The sequence below is a fragment of the Rhipicephalus microplus genome, unplaced genomic scaffold (genome assembly GCF_043290135.1).
Source record: "Rhipicephalus microplus isolate Deutch F79 unplaced genomic scaffold, USDA_Rmic scaffold_13, whole genome shotgun sequence".
Classification (NCBI taxonomy): domain Eukaryota; kingdom Metazoa; phylum Arthropoda; class Arachnida; order Ixodida; family Ixodidae; genus Rhipicephalus; species Rhipicephalus microplus.
In genome coordinates, this window is record NW_027464586.1 from 30,260,928 (window position 1) to 30,287,793 (window position 26,866).

Consider the following 26,866-nt stretch of genomic DNA (forward strand, 5'->3'; position numbering starts at 1 on the left):
ACAAGAAAATATTGACACGCGTGTCATGTAACATGACTACGTGCCACGCCCATGATGCGCTCGCAGCCATGTCGCTAGCGTCACATATACCAAATTTGGTTTAACAGTACATGAATGGAGGACGAAGGTATGTCACTGGTGCAAACATGATAATTATAATATATGTGTCATGTAACAACATAGCTACATGCTACGCTCATGATGCGCTCGCGGCCATTTACTTAGCTTCACATGTACCGAACTCGGTATTACGCGACGTGAATGGACTACATAGGTAAATGACACATACAAACATGATAATCACAACATGCGTGTCATGTAACAACACGACTACATGTCGCATTCTTGATGCACTCACGGCCATTTCGCTAGCTTTACATATGCCAAATTTGGTATTAAGTGACGTCTATGGATGACGAAGTTGTGTGAATGGTGCAAACATAATAATCATGAGATGCATGACATGTGAGAACAGGACTACATGCCACAGTGAAGGCGCCAATACATTTTGACGTGACGTGGTGCGCGTGCTCACCGGCATTCATTTGGTCGGGCCATGCCGGTGTTGCCACGCCAGGCATCAGTCCTGCCATGTACTCGCAGGTGCGCGCCACGCTGCGTTGCTTTGACGCACGCGTGTTTCAGCGCGTCCGGCGTCCCTTCATCACAAAAACAAGGACACAGTGTTGTCTGAGTAAAGCATCGGCGTGAAAGCAGCATGTCTCATTTCGTGCTGGTTGCCATCGAGCCGTGCCAACGGACGCTGGCCGTGCCGGTCGCGCCTGGCGTCAGACTATAGAGAGGCTGCGTTTTGCTAACGTACCGTCGCTGTGCCCAATCATGCGCGTGCGTCAACGCTACATTGGAGTATATTGGGTCCTTCATGACTCGCTCATGACCGTTTTGCTTGCTCCACACATACCAAATTTGGTGTGACGTGCCGTCAATGAATGACAAAACTAAATGACTGGTGCAAACATGATAATCCTGATACGCGTGTCATGTAGGAACATTACAACATACCACGTTCATAGTGTGCTCACGGTCTTTTCACTAGCTCCACTTTTACTAAATTTGGCATCACGTGAAGTGAATTGATGTCGAAAGTAAACTGCGATCCAAACACGATTGTCATGACACGAAAGTCATGTACGGCATCGTTTACCTCCACCTCGTAAAATTGTGCTGATTTTAAAGTGAGATATCAACCTTTCTCATTTGTGCTTTGCATATCATCGGTTCCCACTGTACGTGGGATCTGCCAATTTTTTTCAGTAAATGCATATAAGATGAGGTAGGTGCCGAATTGTAGCGCTGCTTTCTGCCCTGCTTTTTCACAACAGCCGTGATCGCATAATAATAAACAAATTGAAGGCATATAGCTCTCGCAAATGAGTTCTGCGCAAGCCCGCAAGATGGATGAAGAGTGACGAAAAGGAAATAGGAAAATCACCCGTTCGTAGCACGCAACCACGAGGAAATCCGTACGAATTCCTCAGGAAAAAAATGTCACCCTGATCCGGGGTTTCAACCCGAGACGAAAGCCTTTCCGGGGGACGCTGTGCCAGTTGAGCTAACCAGGAAGCTAGCAATTGACAGCGTTAGGGCGAGTTTATCGTCAACTCGAAGCACATGGACACAACTATTGCAGAGTATTCTGCAAGGATGAGATATTTATTATAATAATCTTGAGATAGTGACATTGCACGTTACGGATTCACACACCCTTTTTAAATTTTCTCGACAGAAATGCAACTTTCAATAAAATGATTCACTACCACACAGAACCACTGCTACGATACCTCAAGATATTTTTATTGGATTTCAAAGTGCCTCTTCAAATATTCAATATTACCGGATACCGGAGGAAATCTGAACATATGCGGGCCTTTATGGAACTTAAACTACTTGCTGGATAGGTTTTTTGTTCGCAGCTTAATCTCACAAATTAACCTTCTTTCGTGAATACGCACGAAATCCACTTTGCAGATTATCCAAATATCGGGCCAAAATAATCGGAAGTCTGAGTACTAATTGCGATCATGTTTCAGGCAGCTTACTGAAGCTACAGTGACGTACAATATTGAAGCCGTAAAAGGTATATTGTCTTTTTCTTATCAGCGTTTCTTTCGCAAACATCACGCTATAACAAACGGGTCTAGACTTCGGTTGCACAAAGTGTAACGATATGTCGACGCCGCTGTCCAGTAACCCGATATTTTAAAGACGTTAGTCTTTCTTTGGGAACCTTCCACGTAAATATTTTCGTCTGTCTTTCTGTCTATTTGTACATTTGTCTATTTGCCCGCAGTAACGATAACCCAAACGGCTCCAAACGATACTCTCAATGTCCAACCCCATCCGCAGCACCCACCAATATTTCTCAAGTTTCAGGGTTGATACTTGCGCGATTGCCGTATAAAAAGCAATTGATGCGCTTATCTTACGCCCAATAACAACACGTCAATATTCTGTATGTCCCTCTTTATACTATTAAGGCATGCATTAGTAATTCTGAGGACTGTAGTGTTTATCACGCTGCCCTGACAACGCAACGCTTGCACGACAAGGCAAGTATTTCCACAGCTTCGCTAAGACAACACGGTGGTGGCACCTACCCGTCGCCTTGCATTCTACGCCTTAAGGCCTCCGAGACAGGCGCATACGCTGTGGGCTTTGTTTTTCAAGATAGCTGACAGATAGCGCTCATGTCTCAAGTGCGACGTGCCTCGATGCGCTCGTTCGCCTCCGCTGCACGCATCGAGGCGCTAAAGCTCAGCGCCTTCAGAATACTATTTAGCGATTTTATTACGCAGAAAATCGAATAAACGTTTTGCTCACTTTCTCCTGGAGCAAGAAAATCGTATTTCGACAAAGTTTGCAGTGAAACAATCAGATACGGGGCCAAATTTTGGTACCCTTTGCGTATACCTGGTCACTGTAGGTCTTAAAACATCTCTTATCATTTTTTTCGCTGCGATCATTCAGTGTTATCTAAATGAATTAAACTTTGTTTGTAGCCTGCATCACCATTCAGAATTTCGTGCAAGCCTACATATGTACTTTTATTTAGTACGTTCATGTTTACGTATGAGGACCTTAAAATTCGAACGATGCGCTACCGTAACGCGGTAAACGTGATTCGGTGTTCCGGTTACACGGTCACGTTGAAAAGTGTGCGTACAAACTAAAAGTCCCTACTAAGTGGGTGCCGCCGATACAGGGCTTCGTGTTTGCCTTGTTGCACATATCGTCGAAACAAAGAAAGTGCCCTGCATTATTTGGAGTCAGCTGTAAGGGTGTAGGGCTGGAGATCGGGAAGCATTATAAGGCGAGGTGGAAGGACACTAAAGTGAAACATTGTGGAGTCCATCATGTGCTTCTTTCTGCCTCAAAACTTGACTTTCGCGCAGGTCCGGGGCTGGCGTTCCTGGCGTACCCTTCAGCTGTTCTGCAGCTTCCGATATCTCCTCTCTGGGCGGTGCTTTTTTTTCTCATGATCGTCATGTTGGGATTGGACAGTCAAGTAAGTACACTTGCAGAGTATGTTAGGATTGCAGCATACTGCAACTTATTTGTGAATTGAACCAATGCGGCAACAATAACAAAATACTTTTTGACTGGCCTAACAAGTGGCCATTGAAACGGAGCACTCCCAGTGCAGCCACACGGGTAACGTTTTCAGTCGCTGGTAAATTCCTTTGCTTCCTCGGTGGTACACAGGTTAAGGCACACAAGCCATGAGTAGTGGTTTCCATGACGACCGTGATGGTCCTTCTCTAGTGGCATGCATCGTTGTTTTTGCGTGTAATACCACAAACAATATTTGTAACATTCTGTAGTGGTGCGAAATGACTACACTATGATAGATGTATCATTGTGATTACCAGCATATTTTCTGAAGCGTGCGTAGTTCCAAAATGAACCTTTGGCCACACCAGCTCATTTTCTGCAACTTGCGTAGTTCCACAATTAACTCTGATACAATAAACACTGACGCACGCATGGCGCACGCATGCTGATTGGAGCAAGCAACAACATTAGACATATAGCTAATACACAAACGCGCAGCTTCGGGAAAACTGCAATACATAAAAAATGATAACCAATATGAAAACTGAGCTTTGACACATGCGAGAAACATAACGACGGGTACTTCAACAAAATAGAAAAAAAATGGAACGGTGATAGAGCTGCCTACACCTGAGTACTCCTACATTACGAAAAGAGAGGCTAGTTTGTTTGACTTCATAAGGAAGCTTATGTGCACAAAACATGAAGACACAAACGAAAGGTTCGCAAGCACGAGCGCATACTATCAAGTGATCTTTATTTATTAAGAGAAGACAATACGTACTCGTTGCAGCACCTCATGAAGACTGCGCATGAGCAGAACGCCATTTTGTATTCCTTCCAAAAAGTTAATAAAACTGTTAACATCTTGTTTAGCAAGTCAAATATATACGAAGACAGGCGTAATGATATCAGTACTAAATTTTCAAGTGTCTTAATCAGCGAGCGGTTGAGTGCGAAAGGAATGTTGTGTATAAAATACCATTCAAATGTGCCCACTGCTATTTCATTCCAACTGGCTCATGTTTGAATGTTAGATGAAAAGAGCATGTGACCAATTTGAAGGGAAGGCCGGAAACGCATATAGAAATACATTGTGGGCGTTGTTCAAGTCAGTGTGATCCTTTTTGAAATGAGGGTAATGTTTCTTTGTTCATCCTAATTAAACACTAATGGAGGTTTGAAAGCATGGTACATCTCTAGACTTGAACACATTGGTGTCAGTCCCCCATCCGTATTGGTGATTGACAACTAAATTTACTTCCTAAACAAGCTATAAAAGTGCGACATGTATATTATTTTTTATGTAAACAACTTTACTATGCCACTCCCATGATGCGCAGTAATCATGAAGTGCTGTAAGAAGCGTACGTTGTGTTTTTTTATTCATAAAAGGTGATTTGATAGCGTGCACTGGTCCTTCTGAAAATTTTGTTTGTGTTCGTGTGGTGAGCGCCCACAAGCTTCATTTATTTGCTGTTTCATTTGTGCATTTTTGCCGTCGGTGATGCCGTCGCTATGATATATATATTGTGGGCATTTGTAACTTTCATCGTCCTCATTCCTGCATAATCACAATCACCATCATCCGCTTGTCTCTTTGCCCTCATTGCCACTCTGGGTCATCATCATCGTCATCGTCTGTGTGCTGGCTCGGCCCGTTCGTTTTGCGAGGTCTTTCCTCAAATAAACGCTGTCGCAGCCAAGACTACCAAGACTTCATACGTGGTGGAGGTGGATTTTCGGTCCTCTGACCTCCCGCAGCCCGCTATACCCCCTGGAGCTTCGTTCAGGCCGCCGCTTGCGCCCACAGTCAGGCAGCATGTCCCAGACCAAGCCTAGCGGCGCTGATGTCATCAACCACGCACCGACGCAAGCTGCCCCTCCTACTTACATACACGGACATCAGCGGGAACCCCCGCTCTTCGCTGGTCTTCGGAGAGAAGACGTAGAAGACTGGCTTGATGACTACGACCGCGTAAGTGCCGCTAATAGGTGGGACGAGGCCGCCAAACTGCGTTACGTGCCTTTTTATCTGGTCGGAGTCGCGAAGACATGGTATTTTAACCACGTCGTTGACTTACCCGACTGGGCTACCTTCCAGTAGCAGCTGCGGCACGTCTTTGGGACACCAGACATTCGATCCGCCGTCGCGAGGAGGACACTCGATACTCGCCGACAACATCCCGGTGAATCGTATACTTCATACATCGAGGATGTCCTCGCACTCTGCCGGCGTGTCAATAAATCCATGCCAGAATCAGACAAAGTGCGCCACATATTGAAAGGCATTGGGCCTGTTGCCTTTAATGCCCTCGCTGTGCAAAACCCAGCTACCATCGCTGATGTCGTGGCGACATGCCAGCGCCTTGATGCGCTGGACTCCGTTCGCCTTCAACCAGACATCGGCGACCACCACTCCACGTCAGATGGCCATCTGCATGACCTCATCCGTGACATTATACGCGAAGAATTGTGGTCCATGGGCTTCACACCTCCTACACCGCGACCTACACAGCCTTCGGGAATGCCCTTACGTGACATCATCAGGGAGGAACTTACATCCCTGACTGGCTCTGCGCCCGTACAGCCACCTGCTTCTCACCCTATAGCCACGTACCCTCAAGTTGCTGCCGTGCCTCCCAGCGACGCCCATGCGACATTGCCACGTCCGTCCTACGCGTCAGTTGCTGCCGCTACACCGGTGAACTACTATTCCGTGCCCCCTGACCCTTCGGCCCACCTGACCGCGCTATCTCCAGGTGCCCCGAATGCCTTCTATTCCCCACCGTTGCGCTCGTCTCGCCCTGTATGCTACTACTGTGACTATCACGGCCACATATCTCTTTTCTGCCGAAAGCGCCAGCAAGATGAGCGTCGGAACGATGTGCGTGAACGGGATTTGTACACCGGGGCGTCTTATCAAGGTCGGCGTTATTCGTCTCCCCCGCACCGGTTTCCATCTTTTCCTGCATCGACTGCACCACGAAACAGCCGAAACACGAGACGCCGCTCGCCTTCACCCTTCCGCCGTTCCACTTCTCCACTTCGGCCCGCCTCATTCACCTCTGATATTCATTTGGAAAACTAAGTGATGCAGTTTGTGGAGGAAAAACTGCATTTGGAATTAGAACTGAAATTCCTCCATTAGGCCCATGTAACATGGTTTCTATGGAAGTGGAATGAGTGCGAGTCGATGCTTTGGTGGACACAGGTGCGACATTGTCTGTGATACGTGCTGATTTGTGTGAACATTTAAGGAAAGTAATGACGCCTTACGATGGCCCCACGTTAGTTGCTGCCCAGGGGAACGTCATTCGCCCTTCCGCGCTTTGTACTGTGCGCGTTCTCATCGACGGCATCCGCCATCATGTCCAGTTTGCTGTCCTGTCCCGCTGCTCTCACCAACCATTTTTAGGGTGGGATTTTCTATCATCTGCTTCTGCGGCGATTTGTTGTGGACTACGCGTCGTTCACCTCGCTGACACCGACTACATGCTTGACGACGATAACCAGAAGCCACTTCGTCTGGTCGCTGCGAAAGACATCGAACTCCCGCCACTACAAGAGCAAACTGTCAGCATTACGTCCAACGACATCTATCACGGGGATGTATTGGTCTCACTGTCACCACTTTGCATTCGCAAAGGTATAGTTCTTCCGTCAAGTGTCGTTCGTTTTTGCAATGGCTCGGCACTTGTCACCGCTGTCAACTCTACACCGGAGAAGGCCTTACTGCCACAGGGCACTACTGTGGCCCGTGTTGCTGACTTCGAGCCTGTACTCGTCACGCCACTTCAGGCCATCGCATCCAAAGAACCTTGCCTCGGTGAGCATGTTTCTTCCTCCGCCTTTACCACCACTATCAGCAGCGAATTGACATATTCACAGAGGCAGCAGCTGCTCGCATTGTTACAGAAACATGCAAATTCTTTCGATATTTGCTCGTCTAAGCTGGGCCGCACTAATACTACAGCACATCGAGTTCAAACTGTTGGGACGTCTATTGTACACCGCCGACCCTACCGCGTGTCTCTAACTTAAAGAAAAATTATAGAAGGAAACGTTGCGGACATGCTTAAACGGGAAGTCATCCGTCCCTCATCTAGCCCTTGGTCGTCTCCTATTGTTTTGGTCCATAAAAAGGATGGCTCTGTGCGGTTTTGCGTGAACTACCGGGCGCTCAATAAGATCACACGCAAGGACGTGTACCCTATGCCACGCATTGACGACGCCCTTTATTCCCTACATGGCGCGGAATTCTTTTCAAGCATCGACTTGCGTTCTGGGTACTGGCAGATCCCCATGCATGAAGACGATAAGGAGAAAACGGCATTCGCAACCCCCGACGGGCTATATGAATTCAACGTGATGCCTTTCGGGCTCTGCAACGCACCCGCGACTTTTGAGCGCATGATAGATACCGTGCTGCCCGGCCTGAAATGAAAAAGTTGCCTATGCTACCTGGACGACATTATTATATTCGTCAACGTTTCCTGAGCACCTAGAACGATTGGATCAAGTTTTGACGTGCCTTGCCGGCGCCGGGCTTCAAATAAACACGAAGAAATGCTCTTTCGCTAGCAAATCAATCAAGGTCTTAGAACACGTCGTTAGCAAAGAAGGCATCCGGCCCGACCCTGACAAGATTTCTGCAGTCCTTCACTTTCCGCGCCCCGAAAAACCAAAGGAGCTTTGCAGTTTCCTTGGCCTCGCCTCCTATTTTCGCCGGTTTATCCAAAGCTTCACTTCTACTGCTGCTCCATTACACCAACTACTTGCGTCCAACGTCCCCTTTCTGTGGTCTCAAGAATGTCAAACGGCATTCGACCTGTTAAGCGGGCACTCACGTCTGAACCTCTGCTCTGCCACTTTGACGAAGCCGCACCGACTATCCTCCATACCGACGCTAGCGGCCTTGGTATAGGAGCCGTTCTTCTACAACGCGACAAGTCTTCCCTAGAGAAAGTTGTTGCATATGCCAGTCGCGTACTCACCGCTGCTGAAAAGAACTACACCATAACTGAGCAAGAGTGTTTGGCTGTGGTTTGGTCGGTCCAGAAGCTCCGTCCCTATCTCCACGGCCGTCACTTCACAATCGTTACGGACCACCATGCCTTATGCTGGCTTTCTACACTGAAGAACTTGTCCGGACTCTTGGGTCGGTGGATACTACGCCTACAGGAGTACGAATTCGACATAACCTTCAAGTCAGGCAGAAAACATCAAGACGCCGATGCTTTATCTCGTTGCCCGCTTCCAACTAGCCATATGAGCGTTGGTGAGAACTCGACCGCCACATCTACCAAAGTTCATACGCTCGCATCAATAACGCAACCCTTTTCGGACGACGAGCCAACATTCATCTCCCTCCAGCGGTCCGATTCATACTGCAGACGCATGATGGACCACCTTTCGGGAGTTTCTCATCCACCAAACGCGCGACTCCGTCGTCAACTCCTGCACTTTAAGCTGGACAATGGGGTTCTCTACCACCACGTCTACCACCCGGACGGTCAGCGCTGGGTTCCTGTACTGCCACGCTCTCTTCGACTTCAGGTGCTCGAAGCCTTCCACGACGACTTGACTGCTGGTCATCTTGGTTTTAAAAAAACTCTTGACCGCATTCGATGTCGTTATTACTGGCCTGGCCTTTCTTCTAGTGTAGCTCGGTACGTCGGTTCCTGCTACCCATGCCAGCGTCGTAAACTCCCCACGTCGGCACCTGCTGGACCTCTACAGCCACTTCCGTGCCCTTCAATGCCGTTCGAGGTTGTAGGTGTTGACCTTTACGGGCCTCTCCCCGTCACATCTGCTGGCAAACGATGGATAGTGACTGCCGTGGACCACCTGACACGCTACGCTGAGACTTCCTCTGTTATTACAGGCTCAGCTGTGGAAGTTGCAGACTTCATTCTTCACGCAATAATACTGCGTCATGGGGCTCCTCGTGTACTGCTTAGTGACCGCGGCAAAGTGTTCCTGTCACAAGTTGTAAATGAAGTACTGCGCGCTTCTGGAACTACTCACAAGACAGCTTCAAGCTACCACCCTCAGACAAATGGTCTCACAGAAAGATTTCACCGAACCCTTACAGACATGATAGCCGTTTACGTCCAGCCCGACCACAAAAACTAGGATACTCTTTTACCATTCCTGACATTCGCTTACAACACCGCCATTCAGCAAACAACTTGCTACTCACCGTTTTACCTCGTGTACGGACGCACCCCGACTACCTTTCTCGACGTCTCCTTCTTTAGCAGCCATGGGAATTCATGTCAGTCTTCTAGCGAAGAATACATTTCCCGCCTGGCCCAGTCTCGCCATCAGCCTCGCATCAATACTGAAGCGAGACAGCACGAGTGGAATATCATCTATGACGAATCCCACCGCGTTGTGTCTTTCCAACCTGGTGACGAGGCGCTGCTTTTGACACCTATTCGCACTCCTGGTCTCTGTGACAAATTCCAACCACGCTTCATCGGGCCATACATTGTTTTAGAACAGACTTCGCCGGATAATTATCGTGTGACACCACTCGTCGCCCCAACAGACCGCCGCTACCGCAGCACAGAGATTGTCCACGTTTGTCGCATGAAACCTTTCACGCGACGTTCCCCGTCACTTTGACTTACGGCGGCCAGGGTGTCCGCTTCCAAGTGGGGGGAATTAGTGTGCGCGTTTGTAACTTACATCGTCCTCATCCCTGCATAATCTCAATCACCATCATCCGCTTGTCTCTTTGCCCTCATTGCCACTCTGGGTCATCATCATCGTCATCGTCTGTGTGCTGGCTCTGCTGGCTCTGCCCATTCGTTTTGCGAGGTCTTTCCTCAAATAAACGCTGTCGCAGCCAAGACTACCAAGACTTCATAATATATATATATATATATATATATATATATATATATATATATATATATATATATATATATATATATATAAGAAATAGTGACTAAAGAAGTTCGTTGGTTTGGCACTGTATATTTTCACTAACGTTTCGTTTGGTGGACCAGACTTTCTCAAAGACTTTGTTACATTCACAAAGTCTGGTCCACCAGACGAAACGTTAGTGAAAATATACAGTGCCAAACCAACGAAAGTTTTTATTTCCTGTTTCCTATTTTATAAGGGTTCACGTTATTTGTGATTTTTCCCACTATATATATATGCATACATATATCTATATAGTTTTTATTTTTTTATATATATGTATATATATAGTTCAGTAGATCCTCCGTGAGCGGTCACAACGTGGTTTATTTCGACGTTTCGGCCTAGAGTCTGGCCTTCATCAGGATTAAAGGTACAGTTTGTTGGTGCTCAGCTTTATACAATCTCAAATCAGAGGGCAAGGAAAGAGGAAAAAAGAAAAAAGAAAAAAGGAAAAAAGAAAAGAAAAAGAAGAAAAAAGAGGAAAGGAAGAGAAAAATAATATACGGTGGACTCCCCTCGGGCACCCCCCTTCCACTCTTCCTTCCACTTCCCCCTTCATCTCTCTCCCCCTTCTCCCCTTCACCTTTCAGATGTCAGCGGTCTGTGTATGCTTCCTTTCACTAACGCATTCCTCCCGACCAGACGGCGCCTCCTGGTGCTGGTGGTTCGGTGTGGTGCAAACAAGAGCTTTTTGAGGAAGTTCTAAGCCTTTAACTACTCGGAGTCCCGTCGAAATTTCGTCGTAGAAAGGGGAGAGCGGCGTATTGTGGCAGAGGCTAGTAAGCGGGCATTTTAGGAAGTTCTAAGCCTTTAACTACTGGGCGCCCTGTCAACATTTCGTCGTAAAAAGAGGGGTGCCCCGTATCGCAGCAGAGGTTGGTAAGCGGGTGCAATGCGAATTTCTTGCCCGCTTCTGGATTACGCGTGTAGTGGGGGCCTCCCGGCTGTGCTGTTGGGCATGTCATGCATGGCACAATTGATTGGGTAGTAAAATAAAACAAAACTGACGACAGTTGCACTCAGGAAGAGTAGTTACACTTGGAATTGTTTTGGGTTGTCAGTGCCTTTCGCAGCTGCAGTGCCGTGAACTCAGTTACTATTTTTATTATTGCCGTTCTTGTTTTCTAATTCCTTAATTGCTGCAAGTGTACAAGGATTCTCATTTATTCCTCTATCTAGGGTGTTAAATCAGTGGATAAGGTATGACTCTCGTTGTTCACGTTCTCGATTTGATTTAAATCCCGTCTCTACAGGCGTTACTGATAGTTTGTCGAATGCATGGTCGGGAAGATTGAGATGTTTTGATAGAGGTAGACTTGGGGCTGATTTCGCATGGGCTTTGTGATAATTGAAGCGAATCCTAAATGGTGTTTCTGTTTGTCCGATGTACTGCATACCACATACGTTGCATTCGAGTAGGTATACCGCATTAGAGAAATCGCATGTTATGTTTCCTTCTATGTTAATCGAAAACTTGGATTGTGTGCTGGTTGCTTTGTATGTTTCTCGCATCGCCTTACATACAAGACATCGTGGCTTTAAACAAGGTCGGCATGAATTTTTAGGGGGTGATGTGTTAATTTGAGAGTGGACAAGTGTGTCTTTGAGGTTACGTGGTCGTCGGTAAACGACGCCTGGAGCGGATGGGAATGCGCGTTTCAGATGTTCACTTTGTTCCAGATTGTTGTAATGTCGTTTAAGGATTTTGTTTACATTGGGGAAGTTTGTGCTGTAAGTCAAGCAGAGGTTTGTTCGTTGTGGGTCTTCTTGTGGTTGTCGCTTCATAAGTAAGTCTTCACGCTTTAGTTTTCTCGCTTTTTGAACAGCGTCATTAATTACATGTGGGGGGTATTTTTGTTTCTCGAGCATAAATTTTAGCCTCTGTGAGCTCGTGTCAAAGTCAGCGTCTCTGGAGCATATTCGCTTAAACCGGTGATCCTGGCTGTATGAAATACTGTTTTTGCCGTGGCGTGGGTGATCGTTTTGGTAATGGAGGTATTGTTGTCGATCCGTTGGTTTGCGATGTAGGATTGTAGAGAGCTTCTCTTCTTCTATTGATATGGTAACATCAAGAAAATGTACGGTTACTTGCGAGTATGTGTGTGTGAAGTGTATGTTTGAATGTACAGCATTGTAAGTGTCGATAAAGCTGAGAAGTTCGTCCTCGCTGTGGGTCCAAATAAGAAAGATGTCGTCTATGTATCTTCTGTATACCATTGGTTTCAAGGAACTTTGTGCAAGAAATTCAGATTCTAGCTTTCCCATAAATATGTTGGCATAAATTGGTGCCATTTCGGTGCCCATAGCGGTCCGGCTGATTTGGCAAAAGATTTGCTTAAACTCGAATGAATTTAATTTGAGGACCATCCTCGTCAAAGTTGCAATTGCAGAGAAATCTGGGGTGTTAGATTGTCTATGGTTTGTGTACATGTTTTTTAATGCAGCTATGCCGTCATCGTGAGGAATATTTGTATATAATGAACAGACACCAAGAGTAACCAAGTACGAATTTTTCGGCACACACAGACCTGCAATGTCTCGAAGAAAATGTGTGGTGTCTTTTATGTAAGACGCGAGGGTGCATGGAATGTGGCTTATTAGTTTGCCCACGTACCCTGATATGGGTTCAGTTATTGTACCGATGCCTGATATGATTGGTCGACCTGGGTAACCGAGTTTATGAATTTTTGGGAGGACTTAGAAGCGACCTGGACGAGGGTATGCTGCTCGCATCAGTTTGTGGTCAGTGTTGGGTGTGTGTAGGAGGAATGGTAGGAGGAATGGTAGGAGAGTATCCCAGTTTTCGTGATCTGCAAGAGTATGGTGAACACCATTTAGTATTCGCTTCAATAATCACAGAGCCCATGCGAAATCAGCCCCAAGTATACCTCTATCAAAACATATCAATCTTCCCGAGCATGCTTTCGACAAACTATCAGTAACGCTCTTAGAGACGGGTTTTAAATCAAATCGAGAACGTGAACAACGAGAGTCATACCTTATCCACCGAATTAACACCCTCGATAGAGGAATAAATGAGAATCCTTGTACACTTGCAGCAATTAAAGCATTAGAAAACAATAACGGCAATAATGAAAATAGTAACTGAGTTCACGGCACTGCAGCGGCGAAAAGCACAGGCAACCCAAAACAATTCCAAGTGTAACTACTCTTCCTGAGCGCAACTATCGTCAGTTTTGTTTTATTTTACTACCCAATCAATTTTGCCATGTATGACATGCCCAGCAGCACAGCCGGGAGGCCCCCACTACATGCGTAACCCAGCAAGGAATTCTTATTGCACCCGCTTACCGACCTCTGCTGCACTACGGGGCACCCCTCTTTTTACGATGAAATGTTGACAGGGCGCCCAGTAGGTAAAGGCTTAGAACTTCCTAAAATGCCCGCTTACTAGCCTCTGCCACAATACGCGGCTCTCCCCTTTCTACGACGAAATTTCGACGGGACTCCGAGTAGTTAAATGCTTAGAACTTCGTCAAAAAGCTGTTGTTTTCCCCACACCGAACCACCAGTGCCAGGAGGCGCCGTCTGGTCGGGAGGAATGCGTTAGTGAAAGGAAGCATATACAGACCGCTGACATCAGAAAGGTGGAGGGGAGAAGGGGGAGAGAGATGAAGGGGGATGTGGAAGGAAGAGTGGGAGGAGACGCCCGAGGGGAGTCCACCGTATATTATTTTTCTCTTCTTTTCTTCTTTTTTCTTCTTTTTCTTTTCTTTTTTCTTTTTTTTTCTTTTTCCTTTTTTCCTCTTGCCTTGCCCTCTGATTTGAAATTGTATAAAGCTGAGTACCAACAAACTGTACCTTTAATCCTGATGAAGGCCAGACTCTAGGCCGAAACATCGAAATGAACCACGTTGTAACCGCTCACGGAGGATCTAGTGGACTATATGCAACGCTACGGCCACTCAAGCACCATGCCTGCCTATATATATTTATATATATGCGACGCATTCACGAGGTGATTCTAGGAGAAGCCGACGAAGAGGAAGTGCGCGTGCATTAGAATAAACGCATGGCATCTGGACCACGACCTGTCTCCTTTTTGTAGTGTCACACAAGTCGACAGGATGGACCTCATCAGCATGCCATGGCTAAGCCAAAGCCTCCGATCAACATACAGAAGTTCAAGGGAACACCAGAAGACGTCCCCATCGACAAGTGGCTTCTTCTTTTCAACATGAAGGCAGCTGAGGCATTATGGACTCACCGCGATCGGGTCACTCACTTCAACGAATACATTGAAGGGGAAGCGTTCAAGTGGTACCTGACAGAGATTTTCGGCAACGGCGAGACAACTTGGGGCGATATCAAGCGTGACATGCAAGCCCGCTTTGCTTCGACTGACGGAGATGCCTTTTGTCTCTTCATTCACTACCGACTGAAAGGAGGGCAGACCATCAAGGACTACTACGACGAGAAAAGGCGACTAGGTTCCTTGGCTGACTTGAAAGAGTGCCACGTCATTTCTGGGCTGACTGATGGTGTTCCTCCTGATGTGGAACTGGCGCTCGCCGGACTGTCTTTCAACTCGTCATTAGAGTGGCTCACCGCTGCTCAACGGGTCGAGACATCTTTATATGGGTGAGAGGAGTTTCCTTTACTCGTAACGCTAGTATCGCATCAAGAGCTCCACGTCTCTTCAGCAGATCGCAGCAACCGACAATAACTCTTCAACCGCGTGCCCCGCAAAACAAATGTAGATACTGCTCAGCTGCTGGTGTCCCACGACAGTTTCACTGGCACAATGAATGTCCGCGCCGCGGCAATGTGTCCGCTATTGATACTGAACGGGGAAACGAGGAGGGCGACCCAGAGTTCCATTAATACACTTCAGTGCTCTCATCAACGGAAAACCAGTAAATGCAATTCTCGATACAGGAGCAAAAATTGTACTTGTATCAGTGAGGCTGTGTACAAACAGCTAAAGCTTCAGTTGATGAGAGACTCCAGCATCATGGTCCAGCAAGTTGCATCAAGCATTCGAACTTTGGGTCGCGTAAACATTCAGTTACAAATCGGGAACGTCATCAAGAAAGTTTATGCACATGTGCTGCGGGGCATGAGAACGCAATTAATTCTTGGCCTAGACAGCGCTTCATACTTCAATCTTTCTGTAAATCTCGAAAGCAAGTCAGTGACACAAGCACGTGAGAATAAGAACCTTCCGCATCACAATGAAAAGAAAACCATTCAAGCCCCGCTAATGCGAACCCTGAATTCAGAAAACTTATCAGAGCATGAGTCTGTGGCGCGCGACTCTCTTTTAAGCAAGTATGACGAGATATTTTCGAAATCTCAGACAGAAATTGGGTGCATCACTACCAAGAAACATAGGATCGCACTTACCAATGCTGTCCCTATTCGTCGAGCACCATAACGATGTTCACAGGCAGACAAAGTGGAGATCAACAAACAGGTTAAGGCTCTCCTCAAGCAAGGTGTTGTGAGGCCTTCATTATCGCCCTACGCCGCACCTGTCATTTTAGCAGAAAAGAAAGGCGAACGACGCGCTCGTCTATGTATTGACTACAGGAAACTCCATGCCGTAACGGTACCCGACTTTCAACCAATTCCACGTATAGATTATATTCTTGACCACTTAGGAAAGGCGGAGTTTTTCACTATGTTGGACGTAACGTCGGAATACTGGCATGTGCAAATGCATCCTGACGATGTTCAGAAAACTGCATTTGTCACGCCTGATGGTCATTTTGGGTGGTCGGTAATGCCGTTTGAGTTGAAAAACGCTCCAGCTACATTTGAAAGAGCCATAAAATTAATAATAGCGAAACATTAGCTCACCAATGTTATTAATTACTTTGACGATGTGGTCGTATACTCAGAGACATTTAATGATCATATACGACACCTTGAGGCGCTATTGGAAGCTCTCAAAACCAAGAACGTAAAACTCATACGAAAAAAGTGCCTATTTGCACGCTGCAGCATTGAATACCTGGGCCACAAAATTTCACAAGGAACAGTGACACTTAAGCAAAGTAATGTGGCTGCCATACTCAAATTTCCTACACCAAAATGAGAAAAAGATCTCCAGCGTTTTCTGGGCACTGTAAACACCTACCGTCAGTACATTCCCCCTTCAGCGATATCGCTCTTCCACTCACAAAACTACTCCACAAAGGCAGCAAGTGGGTGTGGACAGATGCATGCGAGCAAGCCTTTCGTGAACTGAAGGAGCGGATAACTGAACAACCGGTGCTTCGCATATACGACCCTTCGAGACCATGTACTGTGTACTGTGACGCATCTGGCGAAGGCTTCGGTGCAGTGCTGAAACAACCTGATGACAAAGGCAAAGAACATCCTGTTGCTTACTATTCCCACAAACTATTTAAGCACGAGGTGAACTATGCTATTACAGAAAGAGAATGTCTTGCCATTGTAGATGCCATTGATAAATGGCATTGCTACCTTCATGGAAAGTCATTCACTGTTGTAACAGATCACTCTGCACTCCAGTGGCTGAAGAATGTTAAAAATCCTCAAGGTCGTCTCTTCCGGTGGTCTTTGAAACTGTCAATGTATGATGTGAACATCAAACATCCAAAGGGTGCAAGTAATGTCGAAGCAGATGCGCTCACCAGAACCCCAGTAGTTATTCTTCTATCACACGACGACCTTCAGCGATGCAACAATGGGCGTCCAAAAGGAACGCACTCATTGGAAAATAACATCATCATCGTTAAAACAAAAGGACTACGGAAAATATACGTGCCCCATGAACTACGCCCAACCATTCTGAAGAATGCACATCAACATCTCGGGCATGTCGGAGTGAAAAAGATGCTATCACTCCTGTCTCCGCAATATTGATGGCCGCATATGGTAACCGATGTTTCCACTTACATTCGGCAATGTGATACATGCAGAGATGCAAGAAGACGAAAACAAAAAAAGTTTGGGACGCTTGAATCACTGCCTCCAGCTGAAGAGCCCTTCGACCTCTTTGGAATAGACACCATAGGAGGATTTTCTGGATATGGCTCTTCAAAAAGGTTTATACACTTGGTTATTGATCATGCGACTCGCTACGTATTGGCGTTTGCTCATAAAAGTGAGAACAGCGACGCCTACATTTCATGCCTAAAAACAATTTTTTCTTCTGGAAAACCATGGAAGCTCCTTTCAGACCGTGGAACAGGATTTACCACAGGCAAATTCAAGCAGTTTTTAAAACATAATAGTATACACCAACTATTCACCTCATCTTATCATCCACAATGCCACGGCATGAACGAGCGGACAAAGCAGACTATCGTAACGAGACTTGAATGTAAGATCAATGACGAACCACAGAAGTCTTGGACTAAGCTGCTTCCGGAGGTAATTGACGAATACAACAGAACACCCCACGAAGTGACCGGCTACGCACCTTCCTTCCTGATGTATGGAATTCTATCTTATCCTACTGTACTGGAACAACGGGAAGAAACCGTCGAAAAAGCACGAAAAACTGTAGTTACCAATTCTATCGCCTACCATAACAAAAACAAAGTCATTTATGATAGAAAATTTTTTCCGATTGAGTTCCAAGTCGGTCACTTTGTCCTTTACGAGACACCATGCCATCCCAACAACGGCAAACTGAGTTCTGTCATGGGAGGACCCTACAAGATTCTACGTAAGGTCTCAACAGTGAACTATGAGATCAACCGCTCCGTGATACGCTTACGTAGAAACTCTGACATTGTGCATGTTGGCAAACTGCGGCGTTATCTTGAACCTTCTGAACTGAGACTTTCTCGAGGGGAGGGGGAAGTGTGACGCATCACAAGGTGATCACAAGGTGATTCTAGGAGAAGCCGATGAAGAGGAAGTGCTCGTGCATTAGAATAAACGCATGGCATCTGGACCACGACGTGTCTCCATTTTGTAGCGTCATATATATATATATATATATATATATATATATATATATATATATCGTATGGCGTTTATTCAGTTCAAGGGCTCAGCAGCAAACGGGCATGGGCGGTCTTAGAGCGAGGGCGGCGCACACAGCCGATGATGAATGTGGTGACACCCAATAAAAATGGGGAAAGAGACCCAGACGGGTGATGATGATCGTGATAATGAATACATGAGAAGAAGCACATAATAAATGCCCACACTAATTCCCCCCTACTCCCCATCAGAGCGGCCAACCTGGCCGTAGCAACTCAATGTGGCAGGGAACGTCGCCTGAAGAGCTTCATGCGAGACACGTACATGATCTCTGTAGTGCTTTGACGGTGGTCTGTTGGGACGACAAGTGGGGTCACACGATAATTAACGGGCGAAGTCTGTTCGATAACTATGTAAGACCCAATAAAGTGTGGCTGAAACTTGTCACACAGATCAGGTGTACGAGTAGAAGGGGGCAGGAGCACCTCCTTACCAGATCGGAAGAATACAAGGCGATGGGATGCGTCATAAATGAATTTTCGATCTTGCTGTCGTGCTTCCGTGTTTACGCGAGCACGATCGCGACACCGGGCTAGTCTTGAAATGTATTCTTCGCTGGAAGACAGAAACTAGTTGACGTCACGGTTGAAAAGGGAAACGTCGAGGAAGAAAGTAGGGGAACGCCTATAAACGAGGTAGAACGGCGAATAACCGGTGGTACGCTGAACAGCCGTGTTGTAGGCAAAGGTGAGGAATGGTAGGAGAGTATCCCAGTTTTTGTGATCTGCAAGAGTATGGTGAAACCTCTCGATGAGACCATTGGCCTGAGGGTGGTACCTTGAAGCTGTCTTGTGTGTTATTCTAGTGGCGCGCAATACTTCATTTAGCATTTCTGACAGGAACACCCTTCCACGGTGTGCAGAACGAATGAATGAATGCAGAACGAATGAAGGTGTGCAGAACAAAGTCGGTCTCTTCTGAAGCAGAGGCAGTTGATACAGACGTTGTCTCTACGTAGCGTGTCAAGTGGTCTACGGGGGTCAGTATCCATCGTTTGCCAGTAGATTGGACGAGAAAAGGGCCATAAAGGTCAATACCTACCAAATCAAATAGCGTTGTGGGGCACGGAATTGGCTGTAGAGGCCCGGCCGGTGCAGTTGTCTGGATTTTACGATGCTGGCACGGGACACAGGAACCAACGTAGCACGTGATGCTAGTAGAAATACCAGGCCAGTAGAAGCGACTTTGAATGCGGTCGTGAGTTTTTTTGTTAATACCAAGATGTCCGGCAGTCAAGTCGTAGTTGAAGGCTTTAAGCACGTCAAGTCAAAGAGAGCGTGGTAGCACGGGAACCCAGCGTTGACCATCAGGGTGGTAGATGTGGCGGTACAGAACTCCATTCTCAAGCTCAAATCGCAAGAGTTCACGTGCGTTAGTTGGATGGGAAGCTCCTGAGAGCTGTCGATAATACGCCTACTGTACGGATCAGGCAACTGGCAGGAGTGAAGTGTGCGCTTATCGTCCGACAGTAGCTGGTCTATTGAGGCGAGCGCAAGCGCTGCAGTAGAAGTGATGGCCGAACTTAGACCGAGGCTGAGCTGAGTATTTGGTAGTGGGCAGTGCGAGAGGGCGTCGGCGTCTTGGTGTTTTCTACCTGACTTGTAAATTATATCGATGTCACACTTTTGTAAACGTAGAATCCACACGACGCAAGCGTCCAGACAAGTTCTTTAGCTTGGAAAGCCAGCATAAGGCATGGTGGTCCGTAACGATCGTGAAATGACGGCCGCGGAGATAGGGACGGAACTTTTGCACTGACCAGACCACCGCCAGGCACTACTGCTCAGTTATGGTATAGTACGTTTCGGTCGCGGTTAGTACTCTACTGGCACATGCAACTACTCTCTCTTGTGAAGAGGTCCCGCGTTGGAGCATAACGGCACCTATACCGCGGCCGCTAGCGTCCGTATGTGGGATGGTTGGTGTGGCCTCATCAAAGTGGCGGAGTACAGGTTCAGATTTGAGAGCACACTTTAACAGGTGCAATGCCGTTTGACATTTGAAAGGGCACGTCCGAAGCAAGAAGCTGGTGCAGTGGAGTCGCTATCGATGCGAAGTTCAGTATCAAATGGCAAAATAAGGAGGCGATACCGAGAAAACTCCGCAACTCCTTCGCCCTTTCGGAGCGCGGAAAGCGAAGCACCACAGCAATTTTGTCCGGATCCGGCTGAATTCCGTCTTTGGTCACGACGTGGCCAAAAATCTTCATAGCTTTTGTGGCGAAAAGGCATTTTTTTGGTGTTGAGTTGGAGACAAGTGGTGGCAAGGAACGTAAGAACGTCATCCAAACGTTGCAGGTCCTGAGGAAACGTTGTCGAAAAAATAATGATGTCATCTAAGTAGCAGAGGCAGGTATTTCATTTGAGGCTGCGCAGCATGGTATCAATCAAGCGCTCAAAAGTAGCGGGCGCGTCAGACAGCCCGAAAGACATAACGTTGAGTTCGTATAGCCCGTCGGGGGTTGCGAATACAGTTTTCTCTTTATCCTCTTCGTGCATAAGAATTTGCTAGTAACCGGAACGCCGGTCGAGGCTGGAAAAGTATTTCGCGCCTTGTAGAGAATCGAGGGCGTCGTCAATGCGAGGCATTAGGTACAGATCCTTGGAAGTTATTTTATTGAGCGCCCTGTAATCGACGCGAAAGCGCAAGAAGCCATCCTTCTTATAAACCAGAACCACAGGCGACGACGAAAGGCTAGATGACGGGCGAATAACCTCTCGTTGGAGCATGTCAGCTGCGTTTTCTTCAATAATTTTTCTCTCAGCAGAAGACACGCGGTAGGGCCGGCGGCGTACAACAGATGTTCCAACTGTGTGGATTCGATGTGTTGCAGTAGTGCGGCCCAACGTCGAGTAGTAAACATCGAAAGAACTTACGTGCTTTTTTAACAAAGCAAGCAGCTGTTGCGTTTGTGAAGGTTTCAATTCGTCGCTAATGGCTGCAGCTAATGCGGAAGGAGATGTAGGCTCACCTTTAGGGTGGTTGTTGGAAGAGACGGCATAAAAGGAAACGACGCACGCAGACTCGGGATCGGTCATGCAGGCCAGCGTGGTGTCCTGAGGAAGTAGAATGTTTTTTTTTTTCAGATACTGCATTCACGGCAGTTACAAGTGCACAACCATTGAGAAAACGAACTACGCCGGAAGCGAGGGCAATAGCCTTACCGACGAAACTAAAGATGGAGAGACCAAGGCGTCGCTATTGTCGATGTCTTTGGAGGTAATAGTTGCAATTCGCTCTTGACCTGGTGATGATTCTGTATACTCCGCAGCTGTCAAACAAAGTGGCCTCTGGGTGTCGTCGTTGAACGTGCAGTCCACGTCAGTGAGGTGGATGACGTGCTGGCCACAGCAAATTACTGCTGAGGCAGATGAAAGAAAATCCCATCCTTAAAAATAATTGGTGAGAGCAGTCAGTAAGGACGGCGAACTGAATGGGAAAGCGGATACCATCAATATAAAGTGGGCTGTACAGAAAGCGGAAAGGCGAATGGTATGCCCCTGGGCAGCAATCAACGTGGGTCCATCGTAAGGGGTCATCACTTTCTTCAGACGTGGAAATAGCACGCTCGGGTGGGCCGCAAAAGGGTCAAGTGGCATCGAATAGTAGTTGACTGGGGGAGCGGCAGCAACCGACGCGTAGGATTGTTGCGGCAATGTCACGTACGTTGATCTGAGGCGCAGCAGTGACTTGAGTGTAGGTTGATATGGAGCGAGAAACTGGTGGTTGTACGAGAACAGGGCCGGTCAGGGATGTAACTTCATCCCTAATGAGGTCACGCAAAGGAACTCCCGAAGACTGTGTTGAACGTGGTGAAGGAGGTGTGAAGCCCATAGACCGGAATTCTCGTATAATGTCTCGGATGAGGTCACGCAGATGGCCATGGTACGTGGAGCGGTGGTCGCCAATGTCCGATTGGAAACGAACGGAGTCAAGCGAATCAAGGCGCATGCATGTCGCGACGACGTCAGTGATGGTAGCTAGATTTTGCGCAGCGAGGGCATTAAAAGCAATAGGTTTAATGCCTTTCAAAATGTGGCGTACTTTGTCGGATTCCAGCATAGATGAATTGACATGCCGGCACAGTGAAAGGACATCCTCAGTGCAGCATGTCTAAGATTTACCGTGATCTAGTCGGCGACCGAGTATCGAGGGTCCTCTTCGCGACGGCAGAAGGCATGACCAGTGTCCCAAAAACATGTCGCAGCTGGGGCTAGAAGGTCGCCCAGTCGGGTAACTCAATGACGTGGTTGAAATACTATGTCTTCGCCACATCGGTGAAGTAGAAAGAGACGTAACGGAGATTGGCGCTATCGTCCCAGTGATTAGCAACACTCACGCGACTGTACTAATCGAGCCTGTCCTCCGCGTCTTCCCCGCGAAGACCGGCGAAGAGAGGGGAATCACGCTGGTGGTTGTGTACGTAAACAGGAGGCGCGGCTGAAGACGGCGAGGGATAGATGGCAGCAGCGATGGCAGCAGCGCCAGCTTCTCGTTCTGTGACATGCTGCCAGACAGTGGGGGCAATCGGCGGTCTGAACGCGGCTCCATAGAGTCGAGCGAAGTGTTAGAGGACCGAAAATCCACGTCCACCACGTGGAGGTACTGGGATCGATACCCATTACCTCCACTGCGTATGACGTCTGGGTTGAGACAGCGTTTATTCAGCCCAAGAGCTCAGCAGCGAACGGGCCGTCTGAGACCGAGCGCGCACACACCCGATGATGATTGTGGCGACACCCAATGAAAATGAGGATAGAAACCCAGGCAGATGATGATGATTATGAAAATGGATAGATGGGAAGAAGCGCATAACGAATGCCCACAATACACACACACACACACACACACATATATATATATATATATATATATATATATATATATATATATATATATATATATATATATATATATATATATATATATATATATATATATATAGCCCCGTCTTTTTGAAAGCATATATACTTCTGTGTGTCTATTGTCAAGACATGAAAGAACGAACCCACAAAAAATGAGCTTCTTACTTGTTTGCTTTTATACTGTGGCTTGGCTTTCGCCAGAATCATTTAGATTGTGATGTCGAAAAACGGTGAACGGCTCCTGCACGCGGCCGCCGTGAGCGAAGCAAAGAAAGAAGAGGACAGATGAAGAACAGCCGGCCCACATTGCGGGCGTAGTTTTTGTCTTGCTTATTACAACAGCGCAGCCCAACAACTGAACCGCACCACTAAGCCTCCCGCTCACGTGCTTGAGGGTCGTCGGCAGTGTGAGTCTCTGAATCATTGTCTAGTAAAGTAGAGAATGAAGATACGATCGGGCGTCAGTTGCTGTGCACGAGATCTTCGTTAGTGTTGGACTGGTGCTAACCTGACGGCGTAGTCGTCACTTATGCCTGAATAAATCATCGTACGACACTTGTTGGACGCTGCTGCCATCCCTGACCTCACCCTGGAATTTCAGAACCAAGTGCTGCCACAAGGTTTTACTACCCCGAGGACCGATGCTGCCAACAACCAGCCCGTTACCATCGGCGCTAATGCCTGCAGCGGCCACAGCGATGTCGTCCAGCGATACCGTGACCCTCCTATTTTCTGCGGTACCGGTGAGGCTGACGTGAAAGCTTGGCTTTCGACCTACGAGTGCGTCAATGAAACCAACAGCTCGGATGACCCGGCAAAATTACGTGTCGTCAGCTTCTACCTTGCTGACCTCGCCAACCTCTGGTTTCAAAACCACGAGCTTGAGCTTCTTACCTGCTCCTCGTCCGTGATGCAGCGCGCTTTCCATGTAGTACCGAACACATAAAATCAAATATATAGAACTGCTGTTATTGGAAATACCTTTGTAAGATGATTTTATTCCATTGGCGTCTTTAGTATTTACATTTTGTATTTTGTTATTTGTGTTCATTGTTAGATATTGTATTTTTTCATACTTTGTTGTTACTTCTGATGCCCACCCCTAATTTATTGTCCCTCGGGACCCTGGAAGTACCCATAAGTAAATAAATAAATAAATAAATATACTTCAAGACAGCAATTGCAGGAGTCTTCGGCTCTCCCACTTTGAAAAAAAAAATTAGCGCTGAGAAACACCTGTGCCAGCGTTCGGAACAGCCCAGCGAGACGTATATGAGCTACTACATAGAGGATGTCATCAATATTTGCTCCCATGTCAAGGTCTTCATAAGCGAAGAGGAAACGTTGAACATATGCTCAAAGGTGTCTGAAATCAGCAGACAACGGAGAAGTGATGGTGGGCTGCTGTCTCCGCAGGTAGCGCACTTAAGTGCGCGCCGGAATATAATCATCGTCATCAACATTAAGTAATTCATTGTTGCCATTAAAGGCATTAGTTGGGTGTGTCTCGCCGCTTCATTTTTCTGGCGGCTCCATACTTATTGAAGACCGGCGTTCCGGGACGTGTTGCTGTGGAAACCCAAGGGGTAACGAGTGGCTCCCAACGACGCGGACAACGAGCTACGGCAGCTATGAGTTGCAGCAGCCGAAGCAACCTGATCCTCATCGGGACCACACCAAGGGAAGCAAGGAGCGGAGCCGGCTACATTACGAGCAAGTAAGCCGTGATCTCAACAAAACACTGATCGCCTGAAAACCAAGCGCGCCGGTAGAAGCGCCCAATTAACGAGAGCAGTAAGCGAGGTGACAACGTTGTTGCAAAGTGATTGCAGTGACCGAATCACGATTAACAAGGTTATCGACAGGCTCGTCGCAAGCCGAGACGAACTTCGAAAGGTTAATTGTGAGCTCGAGGACGTGATTCCTGGCGAAGAACATGAGGCTGGGTACGAGTCTGCGGCGTATTACGACGACCAGGCACTTGAGACCCTGACGCGCCTACGATGCCGGCTGGAATATCTCATCATCGGTAACACGAGGCAGACTTCTGTTTCGACGACGCAAAACACGCTACCTGCTAGAATGACAGCGGCATCCTAAAGCGTCGAACCTCGTCTCCCAACGCTACCCATCAAGCCGTTTCATGGGGACGTGCGCCGTTAAACGTCATTCTGGGAGACATTCAATTTATCTGTCCACTCGAATCTGACTCTGAGCACCATGGGCAGATTTTATTACCTCCGCAGCTATCTGGTAGGTGACTCAGCAGCTGCAATTGCCGGACTGCTATCGACTGAGGCATGCTATGAGAGTGCCATCCAGCTGCTGATGCAGAGGTTCCGGGACCAAAGCAAGATTATACAACAGCACTTCAGTTCGCTTTGTGAATTGAAGCACGTACGTCTTCATCGGATAATAGGGATTTGCGCGGGCTTTGCGACACACTACAACTGGACGTCCGATACCTCAATGCCCCAGATGCCCCAACTAACTGTTTTTTGGTGATGCTCTACGACGTGATGCTGCTATTCTCGCCACAAGAAATTGTTGTCGCGTTCCACAGCCACAGACGTTTTCGGGATGAAGCAAAATGCTTAGAAACATCTGCTTCAGGGGAGAAAAATACGACACAGTGTAAGTAACTAGAACAGCTCTTGCGGTGCGCGCAGATAGAGCTCAAATTAAACCATGTATTAGGGACGCTCGGGTTCTCCTCAAGTGACAAAACGTCACTTTTCTCCGGAGCCCGCCCTCATCCTTGAGATGAAATAAAATTGAATTGAATTGAATTGAATTGAGAGAGCAGTGTGCTCCATCGACATCCTGCAATGAAAGCTACGGAAACCTGAACAAGCATGTGCCGTCGTCATCAGTCATACACATGCATCGGAAGCATCGAGGCATGGACGCAACTAATGTTTTTTGCAAGTCCGATAGACAAGAAACCGAGACATGCAGCGCAACTTTGAGCATACCAGAGAAAAAGGACCGACTGACCACATTTTTGTGGAGCTGTGGGTGTACAAGAAGAATCGCGACGCGAACGAGTGCCATCGGAGGCGTGCGCTACCTGGAATGGCAGACGTACTACAATAACAATACGTGACCCAGCTTATCATGCGACGAGAGGCGAGAAATCATCCAACGTTGTTTCTGAAGCTCCCAAGCTCACGTAAGCAGAGTGCCCGCGTTCGACCGCTGTTACAGACTGTCAAATGGACGACGCTGTCAGCTAGCAGACCTTCCACACTTACGTCCATACTTACGTCTTTTTCCATACTTACGTCTTTCATACTTAGACCTTCCATACTTGCGTCTTACGTCAGATGAATATTAGACGGATACAGCCAGCAAACTTTCATCAAAGAAGACCTGGCGAGGAGGTTGGGTCTGAAGATCGTTCGGGGGGCTTGCCTGTCGATGAACATATTTGTATCGGACATTCTATCGCGTGCAAGAAAATGCAAGGTTGTGGAGGTTCGCATATGGAGCCAATTTGATGA

At 47.3% G+C, this 26,866-nt stretch overlaps 1 protein-coding gene across 3 annotated transcripts in view; it reads left to right on the forward strand.

Annotated features, from left to right (window-relative positions):
- Positions 1-26,866, forward strand: part of Gat (sodium- and chloride-dependent GABA transporter) — an 879,924-nt gene that overhangs the window by 731,190 nt on the left and 121,868 nt on the right. For all 3 annotated transcript variants that reach the window (XM_037414907.2, XM_075882687.1, XM_075882688.1), the window contains one exon: positions 3,414-3,526. In XM_037414907.2, coding sequence (XP_037270804.1) covers positions 3,414-3,526 — 113 coding nt within the window. The remainder of the gene's footprint in view (positions 1-3,413; positions 3,527-26,866) is intronic.